At 38.9% G+C, this 16,790-nt stretch overlaps 1 protein-coding gene across 6 annotated transcripts in view; it reads right to left on the reverse strand.

Moving 5' to 3' along the window:
• Positions 1–16,790, reverse strand: part of LOC129772788 (tyrosine-protein kinase Btk29A) — a 312,094-nt gene that overhangs the window by 84,791 nt on the left and 210,513 nt on the right. Inside the window, exon 1 of one of the 6 annotated variants that reach the window (XM_055776235.1) lies at positions 13,470–14,268. The exons of the other annotated variants lie outside the window; for them this stretch is intronic. Coding sequence (XP_055632210.1) covers positions 13,470–13,488 — 19 coding nt within the window. The 5' untranslated portion in view covers positions 13,489–14,268. Of the gene's footprint in view, positions 1–13,469; positions 14,269–16,790 lie in introns of those variants that run through there. 6 annotated transcript variants of the gene reach the window in all.

Consider the following 16,790-nt stretch of genomic DNA (forward strand, 5'->3'; position numbering starts at 1 on the left):
AGACTCGGGTTCGGAGAATAACTTCATGTCCGAAAGGCTGAGTCAGAGGCTAAACGTGACTCATGAACGGGTGGATATTCCAGTGGTTGGTATCGGACAAACTGCTTCAAATGTCAGACAACGCATCAGGGCTACCATACTATCTCGAGTCTCTGGTTTTTCTCGAGAAATGGGCTTTCTTGTACTACCGAAGGTTACGGTAGATCTACCAACTGCAACGTTCGACATATCTGGGTGGACAATTCCTGAAGGCATCCAACTGGCGGACCCTTCATTTGGTGTTCCTTCAGCAGTAGACTTAGTCCTGGGAATCGAGTACTTCTTCGATTTCTTCGAGTCAGGCAGAAAGGTCAGTTTGGGTGATCGATTACCCACACTGAAGGAAACGGTGTTTGGCTGGGTTGTCTGCGGAGGAATGGCCCTCCCAGAAGGACCGATACATTCAAATTTCAACGTGTCAGCTATGAGAAATTCGAAGACGTTGGTTGAACATTGCCGTCCACGCAGAGTGGCACATTCTACAGGCAATTATTCGGCAAAGGAGAGATGCTGTGAGAGTTCGTTTGTACGGTCGGCTGGGAGATGCACCAATGAGCGATATACGGTCTCTGCACCAACGAAAAAAGGTGGTTTTTCAAGGCGAGGCGAATCAAGAAATACCGCATTCCGGAGTCGGGAATCAACAGGACATAGCTTAGCAAGGGATGATAGTCAACGAGTAGAAAACGTCATACCAGAATACCGACGATTGCAAAATTTACAAAGGTTTGAAGCACCGACTCAGAGGCCACAGCGATTTTACTACCCATTCTATGATCAAGGAGCGAATTAAAACCTCCCAAAATTCTTGAAGGAAGCAACAATATTTTTTGAACGACATTTACGTCGTAGATAAAATTGGTGGTACAACAGGGTTGATAAATTTTCGGAGATAATATTACGAAACTAATTGGTGCTACTTTACTACGGCAACAAATTTTATGTAAAATACTGTGAAATCACAGTTTGCATTAGATTAGATGTTACCTTCGACGGTGGGCCAACAAAAATAGCAATCCGCTTTTTTATGAAGTGGCAAAAACAAGTGAAAATTTGGGTTCCAACAAGCTGCATTGTGAAATCCAATTGCTCAGCACGGATTAGCACACACCACACACCTATCCTTCCACCCATCCCAGACGAAGAGGAGTTTTCTTTTATCTTTTCAGAAATTCGGAGTAATTTCTGGGTGGGTGAGGAACTAAACCAATACAAGAGGGAAAAGGATCAGATGTGTGGAAACAGTTATCTCGCTTCCATTACAGCAAAAAGGGGATCAGCGAAGCAATGAGGTGAATTCACCTCAGCCGAAGATGAGTTGTTCGGGACGATCATCGCGCATGGAGGAGCAACAACAATATCTGCAGAGGACTGACAAATTGTGATTCTGCGGAGCAGAATCAGTCGCTGCTGGTCCATCGCAGAATACTTTTGAATAGCTGGAAACTAAATTTGTGTTGGTCGTCTAGAAAATGTTCACTGATCGTCAGTTTTTTGTTGCACTGAATTTATGTGCTTTGTGGTGTAGTGAATAATTCTGCCGAGGGCTAAGTGAATTGAGAACGTTTTCGATGTTGTGAGCCTGAAGCTGGTGAGCTACCGAAGGCATCGAGGGCGGGCTTCGCAACATTGATTGTTATTTGATTGTTATTGATTCATGGTCTCCGGACCAAGGGGGCTATATTTTATATATTAGGCTGTCACAAAAGTCCTGCGGTATTTCCGCGAGGTGTCGTTGTAAGCGCGTAGTTCTAGTTGTATTCATTGTATCGAGTATTACTATAGCTTGTTGGAAAGGTATTTTTGCGCGCTATAAGTCCTTGACAGTGTTTTGTTTGGTTAAGTCGTTCGTGAGTTATAGTGTCGCAAATATGGAGCAAAATAAAGAGAAAATCCGACATATTTTACAGTACTACTATGACAAAGGCAAAAATGCATCTCAAGCTGCCAATAAAATTTGTGCAGTTTATGGACCCGATACTGGCGATGAAAAGTGGGTCACTTACGACAACGTGAAGGGCAAACGGTCGTGGTCGAAGCCCGCTGAAGCGGCTCAGACGGTGGCCAAGCCCTCATTAACGGCCAGGAAGGTTCTGCTGTGTGTTTGGTGGGATTCTCAAGGAATAATTTATTATGAGCTGCTTCCCTATGGCCAAACGCTCAATTCGGACCTGTACTGCCAACAACTGGACCGCTTGAAGGTAGCACTCATGAAGAAGAGGCCATCTTTGATAAACAGAGGCCGCATTGTCTTCCATCAGGACAACGCCAGGCCACACACTTCTTTGGTGACGCGCCAGAAGCTCCGGGAGCTCGGATGGGAGGTTCTTTTGCATCCGCCGTATAGTCCGGACCTTGCACCAAGTGACTACCACCTGTTTTTGTCCATGGCGAACGAGCTAGGTAGTCAGAAGTTAGCCACAAAAGAGGCCTGTGAAAATTAGCTATCCGAGTTTTTTGCCAATAAGGAAGCGAGCTTCTATAACAGGGGTATTATGAAGTTGGCATCTCGTTGGGAACAAGTCATCGAACAAAACGGCGCATATTTGACTTAAAACAGATGATTGTAACTAATTTTATGAACAAATGAAAATTCAAAAAAAATACCGCAGGACTTTTTTGACAGCCTGATATTTGTATCTTGAACGCTAAGTTTTACATATCATATCCAAAGACCAGAGAGGTGTTTTTTTTTGGTTTTTTAGATATTTTGAGTTATTGAGCTTGTACCTTGTCCCGAGAGCATGTAAACTATAAAAAATACAATCAATAATAACGTAAATAAAATCAATTTTATTGATTCAAAGATTTTTTAGAAGTAGCTCATTAGCTTCAATTTGATAGATCGATCATTAAAATCGGCCCAGTAGTTTAAAAGTTATGAATTTTTTGAAAAGTCATTTTTGGAAAAGGGGAAAAGATTGATTTATCGGACCACCCTAAAATGGAAATGGGTATCCTAATAAAACAATAAAAAATACGGGTCCAATATTTTGCGATAAGAACAAAATAATTTTTCGTGAAAATTTGTAGTTTTGTTCTTTATCGCAAAACATTTGACCCGTATTATTTAATTTTTTTCATTAAGGGTGGTTTTTGATGATTATTTTTTGGACCATCGGTTAACTTTGAAAAAATCATAACTCAAAAACGAAAAAAAATACAAGGATGGTTGACATAGAACTACGCTGTTATTTAATATATGTCGCTTGTCCATTCGGATAATATTTTATAATGCTGTGAAATTTTAGAAATAACTGTTTGGTAGAATTGATCGCCCTGAAATGATTTTTTTCATTGTTGAATCAATTGTCGATAATTGATTGATGATTCATTCTCGCCCTCGCATAACAATACACTAGCCCTATTGTATGGCACAATTTGTTTCATGTCAATGCATTGAAAATTTACCTCGAACGCTATTCCGGTGGTCTTTTTCGCAATTGACATAGACTCGGCTACAGTCGATTATATACTTGCTGCACCAGTACCATTATTCCACATCTTATAACTAAATCAATATATCTTTGGCACCGTATGGAAACAACAACAATGAGAATATTTGCAAGTATCAAATATCATGCTACCTGTTATTTAGTATTGCCTCAGTGGAATCACAGCTCTAGGCATTGTTCGTACAACCTAAATCAAGCGCCAAACAAGCGTATACCATAGCATGCATACAGAACCTTACATTGATGGCTCAAAGCTACTACAAATATAAACACTTGTCATCATTTTGCACTATTCTCAGAAGAAACGCTTCTGTCAATATTATCGGCCTCGAGAAAAGTTACATTAATTTCTCATGCTCTAGATAAGCGCAGCTGTCATCTTTAGTGGAGAAAGTTTTGCTACTGGCAAGCGAAACCAAATCACATACAAAATTCCAGACATTTACTTTCTTGGTGACTAAATGAACAAAATAAACTCTTTCTGTTGATAACAACAATCGGCTGCTTCAATACATTGGTGCAATGTCGAAGGCACCAACGAAGCCTTTATGAGGACGGAAAACAGACAATGTTAACTGCTTGGGAAAAGACTGAATATTTGCCTCAGCAGAGATTAATTAATAATACCCTAGCGCAAATATTTCCCTCCCGCTATATCCCCTACATGTTTAAATTTATCATTACGGCTGCATAATTTGCACCATCAATGTACACGGGAACAGATACAAATGGGGTTTCGGCGTAGCGAAGATGCACTATTTTTACGTACGGGTTATGAAGCACGCACGTACGCACAAAAATGTCCATATATCGATGGCTTGAGGAATCTAGATATACACACACTTATCTCCGTTTTGTGCTCTTCTCAACAGAAGCCCTTTCTGTTAATAGTGTCTGTTTGGATTAGCTTAAATGTCATTCTTGGTGGAGAAAGTTTTGCTATTGTCATGCGAAACCAAATCACAGGCAAAATTCCAGAACAATTATTTTCTTGGTGAGCCGACGATAGCCTATATTGATGATTCCCCACACAATTGTGTAGCTCAAAAAATTAATGCAATGGCGTCAGTTTGATGCAATAATTGCAATGCCAGAGACATCAGCGAGTGAGTAACTTGGTCGCGTCCACAGCTCAATCCGAAACGAAACATGTGGTGGCGCAAAACAAGGAAGAACAAGCGATGTTCATTGCTTCTTATCTAGAAAGATACTGAACGTTTGCTTTTCCTTTCCTTGTTGAATTTGAGAGACTTTCTTTAATTCAATTTCTTTAATTCATTCGCCTCTAGCCTTCAAAAAAGTCCTTAGAAAACTCTACTCTTTCCTCATATTACTCCTCCACCCCAGTTGCCTTGAGAAAGGCACGCGAGAACAAATGTATGGGGAAACGAGATTACTTCCAATTTTCATCAATTTAAACCTTATACAGACTATGGGATTGTAATGTATAGCTTATCAAACAAATCTTAGAAAATTTTCGATTCGATTTGTATGCAAATCATTAAAATCCGTTCGCAGCAAAAATAGTTATTAACGTTAACGTTATTTCATAGAAATGTTTTCTAATTTGGCACCCTTAATGAAAGACGTAGTTCTACGTCAAAACGCCTCTCTGGTTTCGGCATATGTTATGTGAAAAAACCTCCGCTATTCAGAAAAAATATAAAAAATATAACGCCCTTGGTCCCGAGACCATGAAAACAATAAAAAACAAATACAATCACTAATAATGAGAACAACATTCGAATTTTCAGCAGGTGTAGTATTTTTTCAATAAAAGACCATGTGTTTGGCTTTAATTTGATATATCGATCATCTGAATCGGTCTAGTAGTTCAAAAGTTATGAATTTTTGAAAAAAAGTCATTTTTGAAAAAAAGAGGAAAAAGTTGATTTTTCGGACAACCCTAAAATGGAAATGGTCACCCTACTGAAAAAATAAAAATATACGGGTCTAATGTTTTGCGATGAAGAACAAAACTACCACTTTTCACGAGAATCTTAGAACCACTATATCGGTTTGGCATGGAATGGCTGTATGGTTAAATAAACACACTATGATAATGAGATTAGATTTTGTGGAAATATATCACCGCATCTGGCAGCCACCGATCAGCATAAGCTCCATGAAACAAACGCAAACCTTAAAATATTAACATCGAAAAATAAGTAAAATGATACTAAACAGCCGATAACTAATGACACTATCCTTGCAGATGCTTTTCGAAAGCCCCATTTAATCCGGCATAAGACTGTCAATAGTGCGCGGAGGGTGTGCTGTGAAGATACCCCCAAAACAACCGGCTTGCATGTGACCCAAATTCGCTCGGCACGAAACAAGCGACTGCAATCGTAGATTCGATGGTTTCAGCTTATTTCGACGATTCCATCGAATCGAAACCCCTAACCAATACGTCATCATGCGAAAAAAAACCATTGACATTTATTGGGCGCGAGTATCTGTGTGGAATGAACACGAAAATCGTGAGCCGTAACAATTTTCTTTGCTGAAACGGCTAACTGACAAGGGGTGGGGAGAGGGTGAAACTGGCTGTCAATATGTGTGCGGACCAGACAGACACGCAAAGAATGATCTTCTGAACCATACGATGAAGTTTCTAAAATACCCAAAACAGAGAACTATTGAAATAGAACCCCGGCTAGCGAAGAACATAAGTGGCACCCCCTTTACGGGGGGACAATTTATTGAGCAGTATGTTGCTTCACCCAATATGAAGATGGGACGAGGGGTTAACGTTTGGTGGACCACTGCTCGAGAATGCTTTTCTCTGCAACGAGGTGTGCCCCTCAATCTTCTACGATCGCTTGGCTCAGGTGATGAAACTACAATCGAGATAGTATTACCCTATTGCCATTGTTTCTATACGTATGTATATATGTGCGAGTGTGTCAAGTCCTCTTCCATACTGTAAACACAACACAGACCCAAAACAAAAGGTTAGAGCTCGTGATTTCGACTTCCAAGCTTGGCACAGTTAGAAGTCTATGTGCGCGGCCTCGAGAACGGAGATGGGTTCCGCCGTACGAAGCAGTTGTCCAAACCAAAGCGAAAGGGGATGGGGGCTTGGCATCTCATTGCAGTCCATACTCCGCCATCGTGCATCGTGCAGCAGGTTGATGGAGACGGACTCCGTGAAGTTGTACTTTGGTCGACTAACTTCGCCTTTCTGGTGATGATGCTGATGGCGGTGGTGTAATCCTAGAGCAAGTAGAGAGGTAATTGAATTGTTTTTTTTTTCATAGTTTAGTTGCAATATATTCTTACTCGTCGATACTCCGGCTCGTTCCGCTCTGGCTGCAACATCGCGATAGAAATCGATCGAACTGGAAACTTATAGAGGACAAGCTGACATTTGACAGTTTTGGATTACTGTGGGATAGCTTCGCAGGATACGACCCCCTAACCCGTTGGTCAAACTGAGGATTAATGTATGTTGCCGCTATGAATCAGTTTCCGGCTTTGTCCACCTGTTTCAACCTTTTTCTTTGACTCTAAACCAATAAGAACATTCGGAATTGCTGCTACAGAGTGACTCTCTGTACGCTTGAAAGATTTCATATGGCTATAATACAGTTGACAATACCCTCAAAAATTGGTCATATTTTACGAATATAAACTGCCAAAGTTTGATCACATATTTGAATGAAAGTAGGAATCTAAATCTCTAAAATAATGAACATTGGTATGTCCAGAACTAACGGAACCTTGCTGAATGAACCAAGGTACGCTTGAAAGATGTTTTTAAAGAAGTCAGATTTTCAATTAAAAATACATTTGAACAAATTTTTTTTCGACATTTGTTGAGCGCTAATTTTTTTTGTTCCTCGTATATGAAAAAAAAAACAATTCTTAGAGTAACATCCTTCTTCCGGGTGGAGTGTTATATGCGAAATTTACATTAGTATTTATTTCGTGTTCTGATGGCAAATAATACACGATTCACGTATTTCAAGTAGCAAATCCAAAGATTCGCGTGTTCCAGTAAAAATTGGAAAAACAATATTTAACACAAAGTCTCTGCAATTTACCAAATTATTTAACGTTACCTAGTTTATTTTATTTTCCTGGATTCCAGTTTGTTAGACAGAGAACATTTCATTTTTTGTTCTCTGAATATAATTTATCGTTCATTCAGACGCGTCGAGTAGATATTTTAAAGGGTTATTTGCGTGTGACGGCCTTAACAGGATTTCTTTCCAGCGAAACGGCGTACATATATTTAATAGTACAGGTCGGACTCGATTATATACAATTTTGGACTCGATAATATACAATTTGTATATATATATTTCAAATATTTCCTAACGAAAAAATGTAATCAATGTTGAGGTGAAATTTAATTGGTTATCTCAAGTACAGTGGAGTAAAACGTTAGATTTTTACTGAATTCTCACAAGGAATTGTTTATATCGATATTGCAGCGAAATTGGAAAAGATAGAAGTTGGGTGTCAAATAACAAATTGTAGAACGGTTTGAGAGCTTTAATTTGGTTGATAGGAATGACTCGATTATATACAGAATTCAATTATATACAGTGAAAAGAAACCCGAGACTCTAGATAATCGAGTCCGCCCTGTAATTGGTTTCGCAATGACTTATTCGCAATATGGTACACTGAATTCGAAACTGTATTCACATATTTTTGAACGTATTTTTATTATATATATATACAAAAACCACACAGTATCAGAATAAAGTTAATGGAATTGGCGAATTTTAAAAAGCAAGTGAACAATCCTAATTTGTTTTTGTTTGACGTGTTTTTTTTTTTGTTTTCAAAATAGTAGAATACACGTCTTTAAATTTTCTAGTGAACGGGACAAAAACTCAAAAATATAGCTTCAAAAAAAGCTTCCATAAAATGCCATTAAAGCTCAAGTTGTTTCTCTAATACACGATTTTAACTGCAACTGCAATTAGCAACTGTTTTTCCTTATTCAAAATTTCATTAAATTCTTTCGTTCACATATTCTACAGACTTTAGACTTCTAATCGTAAAAAACAGGTTGTAAAAGCCGTTTCTTCCCGATTTCTTAAGAGGAAAAAAATAAGTAAGCTCTGTGAAAACACCAAAAACAAAATTAAGCAGGGTGTTTTTAGAGAAATACCTCTCGACCGTCAAATGGACGAAGAGCACGATGAGTTCCTTGAATTGAACCATGGTGTTAGTTAATGTTTTATACCTCTACATAAAACACTCTTTATAAACAAAAAAAAAGTTGAGTTATATCACGACATTCGGTAGTAAGAAAAACAGATGCAGTTCACAATTCACGCCTGAAGAAACAAAAAAAAGAGTTTTGATTGTGTCGCCTAGTTGCAGAACCGGCCAACTCTACAAGTTTGAGAAATTCGCTTTTTCCGTTTTTTTCGACCTTAGGTACATTTTTCCACTTATTGGTAGTGAGAAACAGCACCAATATCGATCAATTCCCTGTAAAACACGCGTTATTATGAGTTTTTTTTCTCATGGGTAAACAAAAAATAGAAAAAAAAATACTATCTGATAGTTTGAAAACAAAAATGGGCTTTTTCAGGAAAAATGTATCCTGTTTTTGTGCGAGAGATAGGGATCACATGAAAAAAATCGTACATAACTTCACGAGTAGCTCCAAAAAGCCAGTTTTTGCTACACAATTTAAAATTTTGTACGGTGAATAGAGACTGCGGAAAACAAATTTCACGTAGAAAATAACTGAAAATCTGATGATTCCGTTCGTGAACACCGTTTGATTACCTTTTGTTTTCCTGCTGTACGTTGCGACATGTTGCCTTTTCGCTTGCATATGGCTCTGCTATGCTTTTAGCTGCATGTCGGAGCTTGTTGTCATTAGATATCATGTCATGCACAACATATTGCATTTTGGAAGGATGCAGTGAACAGAAATATCGGGAAGAAATAAAAATTTGATTTCTTTCTGTATTTCCAAACTTTTTGAAAACGCTCACAATTTTTTGCTAACCAGCTCAATAACAAATCTAATTAACATTGTCAAACAGGTTACGATGTATAATTCAATAAATAATGATCGAACCGCATTCCGAAAGACTATCCAAAATACTAATGAATTCTGTACAAAGCTAATTTTCTAATTTTTTGTCTTGACCAACAAAAAATATTTGCATTGTTTGCATCGATTTCAAAAAACTGCCAAAACACGTTTTATAGTGTTTTCGAAAATCATCTGTAATTTTTCAAATATTGCAATACGTTCTAATGTTAGCTGATAAATTTGTTGTCCTAAAAACCTTTAAGAGAAATAATTTTGGCATCATTAACTTTTTTTGCTGTGAGCAGATGTCGATCCTTTGCACAGCAACCGAAGCGTACATTTTCTGAGATTTGTCGAATATTTGATTTATCTTGTCCGTAAAACTCTTTTTGGCATACACTTGTTCTGTGCTTACTTATTCGTGTTGTTAATAGCGCGCAACTAATGCAGTGGCGAAACACGATTGTATATACCAGTCCGAATCAGACACGACGGACACTATGAAGAGAGAAAATATTGCAACTCGAGTTCCGCCTGTGTGAGTTCATGGAGTATTAAAGCCAGGAAGCAGTTAATTTCCTTTCTCATGCTTATTACAGCGGCCCACGAGCAAAATCATTTCTGAGAGTAGACTGTAAATGAATGAATGATGCATAAAGCGGTGCGACTTTGTTCGCAATTTCAAATCCAACGAAATTATTCACCGCGTCATTTTTCATACCTTTTGTTATAGAACGATTGTATGTTTTTGCATCATACGCACACATTGTTGTTGTTTTTCATGTGTTGTCGAACGCTTGAAAGGTTGAAAGTATGTTGTATTAGCTTCGAAATGCCGCCGAGTTAACTGTCTACCTTAGTTTTTGATCGTTTCAAGGCTAGAGATGATAAGCTATGAAACCTCTCTAATACCAAGAAGATTGAAGCATTGACACTAAGGACTCAAATATCGACACAACATACAAACATACATACCATCACATTTTACTAAACAGTTAACCCTTTGCGGTCGGAATTAATTTCCCTTGAAAGAAATTTTTTTTTACACTAATGATATTTTGTTGATACCGAGTATCGTTACCTATTGTTCATAATATACGGAGTGCATTCGTTGAAAAGTTCGCTAGCCATCAACATTCGTTTAGAAAAAATGTAAACTATTACATCGTTGAATAAAGTATTTGGTATGATTCCTTGCTGTGGTGACATAGTCTTTCTAAATTTAGATCGCGTACTATCATTTAATAAATTTTTCGAGAAAAATTTCATACGCGCAAAAAAATCAATACAAATCTGTACTTTTAGACAAATATCTGTAATCTGTGCCGTACAGAATCTGTACCAAAAATAACGAAAATATCTGTACCTTTCCAGATAATTCTGTACGTGTGGCAACACTGCTGACAACCTTCAAAAGTAGATACAGAGGTCAACCCCAACGCTCATGTCGCATGTCTTCTTTATAGTTTTTATTGAAGGTATTGACAGTTTTTTGGCGTAACAATTGCGATGAACATTTTCCAGATTCACAATAACATGAATGTCGACAAAATCTCAGATTCATTGTGGTTTAGGAAATCTTTTTGAAATGGATATTATATAAAATTTGACGGATGATCTTGAGAGGTACGACTCTTTTGGACGGAAAAATTATTGACAAATATAAACAAAATATAAACACATCCGAGGGTATTATATCATGAGCACGATAAAGGTACATTACGCCGACATTGTTTTTTTTACTACATATCTCGTTTATAACTTGTTTATAAACATCAAAATGTCTTCTCAGGGACAAATATGTTGTCCGTACTATGCCTGACAAAAATTTCTGGCTTGTCTTGCTTGGTGTGACGGGGTATTGTCAACAAGAAAAATTATTTTGTGTTGCTTTTTCCTGTTATTCCGTCGTTTTTCGTGCAGAAAACGGTTGGTCGATCAATTAAGAAATTTTGCTGCGAGTTGTTATTGAGTTTGACCATTGCCTTCGTCTAATAAAGTTGAAATTATAGAAAACAAATTACAATATGGAGGCGATCTGGCGTAGTGGTAACATCCATACCTCTCACGCAGAGATCACGAGTTCAATTCTCACTCCCGACATTCTTCCCAAAATGGAAGTAAAAAGTGACGAACCAGCCGAAATGTGTTGAAAATCACTATAATAAAGAAAAAAAAAAAAAAAAAAAAAATTACAATATGACTTCGCACCCTTTATATTAGTATGTGAATTTCGATTTCATATACAGGGTTTTCCATTTCGGGCTTCCGAAAGTATACAGCCCTACGCTGACAACCGTTTGACATAGCTGTCAACCAAAGCGTCATATCGTTAGTTAAATGTCTGCCATTTTACAATATGGATCGTTTTAGCATCGCACAACGTGTTAATTTTGTTAAATTATACTATAAAAATGATGAAAACCCGGCAAATGTTTTTCGAGCATTACGGACGGATTTTGGTCGTCATGGACGGCCTACAGAGCACACAATCGCTAATGTAGTGCGTAAATTCGAACAAACTGGATCCGTAGCGGATATTGTGAAACCTGTGCATCATCGTAATGTGCGTTCGGCCGAAAATATTGCTGCTGTTGCTGCCAGTGTGAAGGATGACCCGAATGTTTCGATTCCACGGCGTGCTCAGCAATTGGGCTTGTCAAACACATCATTGTGGCGAATTTTGCATTTGGACTTGCACCTACATCCATATAAAGTCCAACTGGTACAAAAATTAGAGCGTGGTGACCATGGAATGCGTCGGGCATACGTCGATTGGGTGAACGAACAACAGCAGCAAAATGCTGAATTTTCGCATCAAATTTTCTTCAGCGATGAGGCACATTTCGAGCACGGTGGCTATGTGAACACCCAAAATTTCCGTATATGGGGCTCAGAAAATCCACACGTGATTGTTGAGAGGCCATTGCATCCGCCAAAAGTCACTGTTTGGTGCGCATTATGGTCTGGCGGAGTCATCGGGCCGTATTTCTTTGAAAATGAGGACGGCGAGACGGTAACTGTGAATGGTGAGCGCTATGGCCGCATGTTAACCGATTTTTTTGCCACAAATTGAAGATATGGATACGGATGACATGTGGTTTCAGCAGGACGGCGCCACGTGCCACACAGCACGACCGAACATGGCCATATTGCGAACGAAATTTGAGGGACGCATAATTTCGCGTTTTGGTGATGCCAATTGGCCGTCCAGATCATGCGATTTGAACCCGCTAGACTTTTTTTTGTGGGGTTATGCGAAAGACCGTGTCTATGCCAACTCTCCGCAAACTCTTGAACATTTGATAGACAACATTCGTGAAGTTATGACCGAGATACCGCCCCATATGTGCCGAAAAGTCATCGAAAATTACCTGTTCCGGATCAAGGTGTGCGAGGAAGCCCTAGGTGGACATTTGAATAATGTTGTATTTCACACATAATGGCATAAACCAAACATTAATTTGAAATAAAAGTTTCATCGAAATTCGAATTTTAAGTGTGTTTTATTTCAATTTACTTCCGGAATTTAAAGTTGGAAAACCCTGTACATTTACCTGATATTATTATTGCATCGATCCCGATCTTAAGACCCAAACCTAAAAAAATGGAATATGATTATGGGTTGCCGATCTCCGAGTAAACTATACACGAATTTACAAAATCATGAATGTTGATGAAAATTCTAGCTTAGTGAGTCAGTTTCGAAAGAGCATGGTTCTGAGTAGCAGACTATCGTTTTTTAATAGGTTTGTCTTATCACCAAACAAAAATTCCGATTCCAGATCTCGAATAATCGTGTATCAGAAAAAATCGGTGGAATATAACTTGGGGAAGCCGATTGCCGATATAACAACATAAGTGCGTGTTGTTGGCATAATGTTCGTCCCCTGCCAAACAAATGCTTCGCCCAGAGGACCTGGTCCTACCGAATTGTATATGTTACAATTTTATAGTTACCATTCACAGTTAGTAGCATCGTCACACACTAGGCAGAAAGAGTATCTACTAGCACCTTCGCGGTAATCAATCAGCTGTTGTGGTTCCGCACGGTAACCCTGTTGTCTGGCCGGGTTTTTAACATGGCAGTCTGACCACCGCTGGAAACATTTATACAACTTAAATACGAGCCACCGACACAGCACTAATGCCCTTGTTCAATGTAACTGCTTTATAGGGATGTAATCAATATGGTGGTTAACATTTCTTTCCTCACAACGCGCACGGCGCTCGTGTTTCATTTCACTAATCAAAACCACTCCACTCCAAAGCTTGCGGTGTGATGGTGCGATGGTCTGATGCTTGGTGCGGTTGAAAGCCCCAATATACGTGTGTATCCGTGGTTCGGAGTCAATTATATGCTATCGTATACGGGGTGGTGAAATCATCACACCATAAACTAGTGGATGTTACACATTTCACGACACTATTTCCTCCGTTCGATTGTGGGCGGCGTACTTTCAACGAAACAAACACTTTCGGGACATTTATCAATTCAATTATCACTGAGCTCTATTGACACAGCACTCACGCTCTTCCCGTATAATTTTCCATCCAGAGGAACTTTCAAAACATCAACCACAATATCTCGCGGACCACACGGCTCGCCGTTCCATTTCGAGGGATCGACCGAATGAGACTACTTTCGCTTTCGTCGCTATTAACGAGTCTGCCGTGGTGCGGTTCACTCACCACTCACCTGACCGAGGCAGCGGCAGTCCGATTGAGGGCCATGAAGGAAAACTGTTTCACATCGGAGCCAAGAAGAAAAAAAAATTGCCGAGCAAAACTTGCGTTGTAACCGCGTCCGTCCGTACAGCGCACAGAGCGACGTTTGACAATGTAAATATATTTTTCCAATGTTTTTTTTTCCTACTTCTTCATTCGAGCCCCTCTCTCAATTGTTAATTGTTTCCGTCGTCAGGGTTAAAGTCTGTAGCTTCACCGACTCGATTGCAGCCTTTGTGGATTTTTGTTGACAAAAATTTTCACAATTTCATTTGATGTTCATTCTGCTGAGCGTGTTGAAATGCAATTTTTTTTGTGGCCGATAAATTTCAATAAAAACTTCACCACTGTCCTATTCTACTCACCCTAGACAACTCAAAACACTGAAGAGGTTTTCCCTCACATCCATCCCCAGCTGAACCTTACAACGATACACCACCAAGACCTCCACCCGCCGCCCTTCACTCAAAAAGAGTAGTGTAGTGGAGAGCAATCGAGTGCTCACTATTCAAACTCGATGAATGGAAAACTCTCAGTTGTACTACAAACTTGAACTGGTTCGCGACTCTTCCTCAGTGCCTCGGTGCATGGAAAACGACCAACGACGACGGCCCAAACGAGAAAAGAGTTAATATTGTGTATTTGTTTCTTTCGAGTACCTTCCATTGCATCGCGGGCTACACAACGATGCTGTCCCCCCCACCTCACCCCACCCCCATTAGAGGCTCGTGAGACGCAGCAAAGATAGTTTGAATGAGCTTCTCCCAAATAGGTACATGACTATAGTGAGCACCAATATTTTGATAGTTTTAAACTGATCAGCATTATGCTTCCGATTGAAAGTTCATTATTATATTACTATCAATATAATTTGATGGTAAGAATAAATATTCATTTGTAGGCACATAAGATATAAGACATTCTAGTCGATGTCCCAAGTGATTTATCAGGAAATGAACACTATATAAATAGTGTTCCTGTAATCCATCAATGCTGTTGCAATCCTACTGTCCGAGGGTTTTGGCATAATTTGAGTTCAAAAGTCCTCATCACTCCCAACATTTCTTTCAACATTTTTTTCTTTTCGCCTTGTCACTGGAATTGCCCATTTCGGAACTATTATACTCGAAAGATGCACCGGTACTTGCAGAATACAATCTCAACTCCGGAAAACGTCATTTCGAAAGTTGTCGCAATAATCAGTCGGCGCGTCACGTAATTGAAGGGAGCTCAACAGCCCGGCAGGAAACATTGATTGCGCAGGCGCGTAAACTTAAAATTACCCTCTCGAGCGATGAATGACGTCTATATTTGCTCTGCTCCGCGGTAATAGCTACGTGTAGCGAACCTTACCTCAGGTGTTTAGTGGGAAAGACAAGGGCGCCCTAATTGGGTTATTAGACTGCCATAGGATTATCCTGAAAGCTGAGCTGTAATTGAGTTAACAACAGCGCCCAAATCATTGTGAGTGGATAACCGGATAACCGATAACCGATACTGCGATCGTCATCAAAATTGCATCCCCAACACAAGAGTATCCAAACTTTTTCATCTGCGAACAAAGTTATGAATATGGTCTGGGATTCCAAGAGCTCACTTATAGATTGTGTTTCAAGATTATGACGACAGATACAAATTAGAATACAAGATTTATTTATTCATTTTCGTCAAACAAATGTAGACTACTTACTTATATATTAATGTTACAATGTTTTCTTAAGTTAAATATTATTCCTACGGTACATGTTTCTTTTTAGCTGTTTTTTATTCATTGTTGTGTCAATTAATTTGCAGTGTTGATTGTATATACGCATCATGCAATTGATAGGAGCGTTGTTTGCATAATTTGTTCTGGATGTTTTGGTTAGAAACAAATTGCGTGTTCTTAGTTGACGCCCAGGTGCATAGAAATTTATTTTTTCTAGTAATTCAGCTGATTGTACTCGTTGCGAAATTAAATCATTAACAAAAGAAAGCATTGCAAATTTACGGCGTTCCTTTAGTGCTTGGATGTTTATGAGCATGCAGCGTGCTTCATATGAAGGAAGTGGAAATGATGTCCAGTTCAACTTACGAGAGTGCAAATAGGAGAAACTGTTTCTGGACGACCATATACGGGTTCCAAACGATGTTACAGTATTCCAGAATGGGCCTTACGTATGTGATATACAAAAGCTTGATTGTGTATGGGTCCTGGAAGTTATGTGAGTAGCGTTTGACAAAGCTTAACACACTATTTGCCTTATTGATTACAGAGTTGTAGTGTTCTATGAATGTAAGTTTACAGTCCAGGACGACGCCTAGATCTCTAACTATTTCACATTTCTCTACATTTTGATTTCCAAGACGTATTACAATATTTGGTACATGATTTTTTCTGCTAAATGTAATGGAGTTGCATTGTTTTACATTCAGTTGTAGTAGATTTTTATTACACCAAGTATGGAATACATGTATTTCGTATTGGAATGTTTAGATGTCGTTTTCATTACCAATTTCCGCGAAAAGCTTCATGTCGTCTGCATACACAAGTACATTTATACGCTTGAGAAC

Source organism: Toxorhynchites rutilus, chromosome 3 (genome assembly GCF_029784135.1).
Source record: "Toxorhynchites rutilus septentrionalis strain SRP chromosome 3, ASM2978413v1, whole genome shotgun sequence".
NCBI classification, from domain to species: domain Eukaryota; kingdom Metazoa; phylum Arthropoda; class Insecta; order Diptera; family Culicidae; genus Toxorhynchites; species Toxorhynchites rutilus.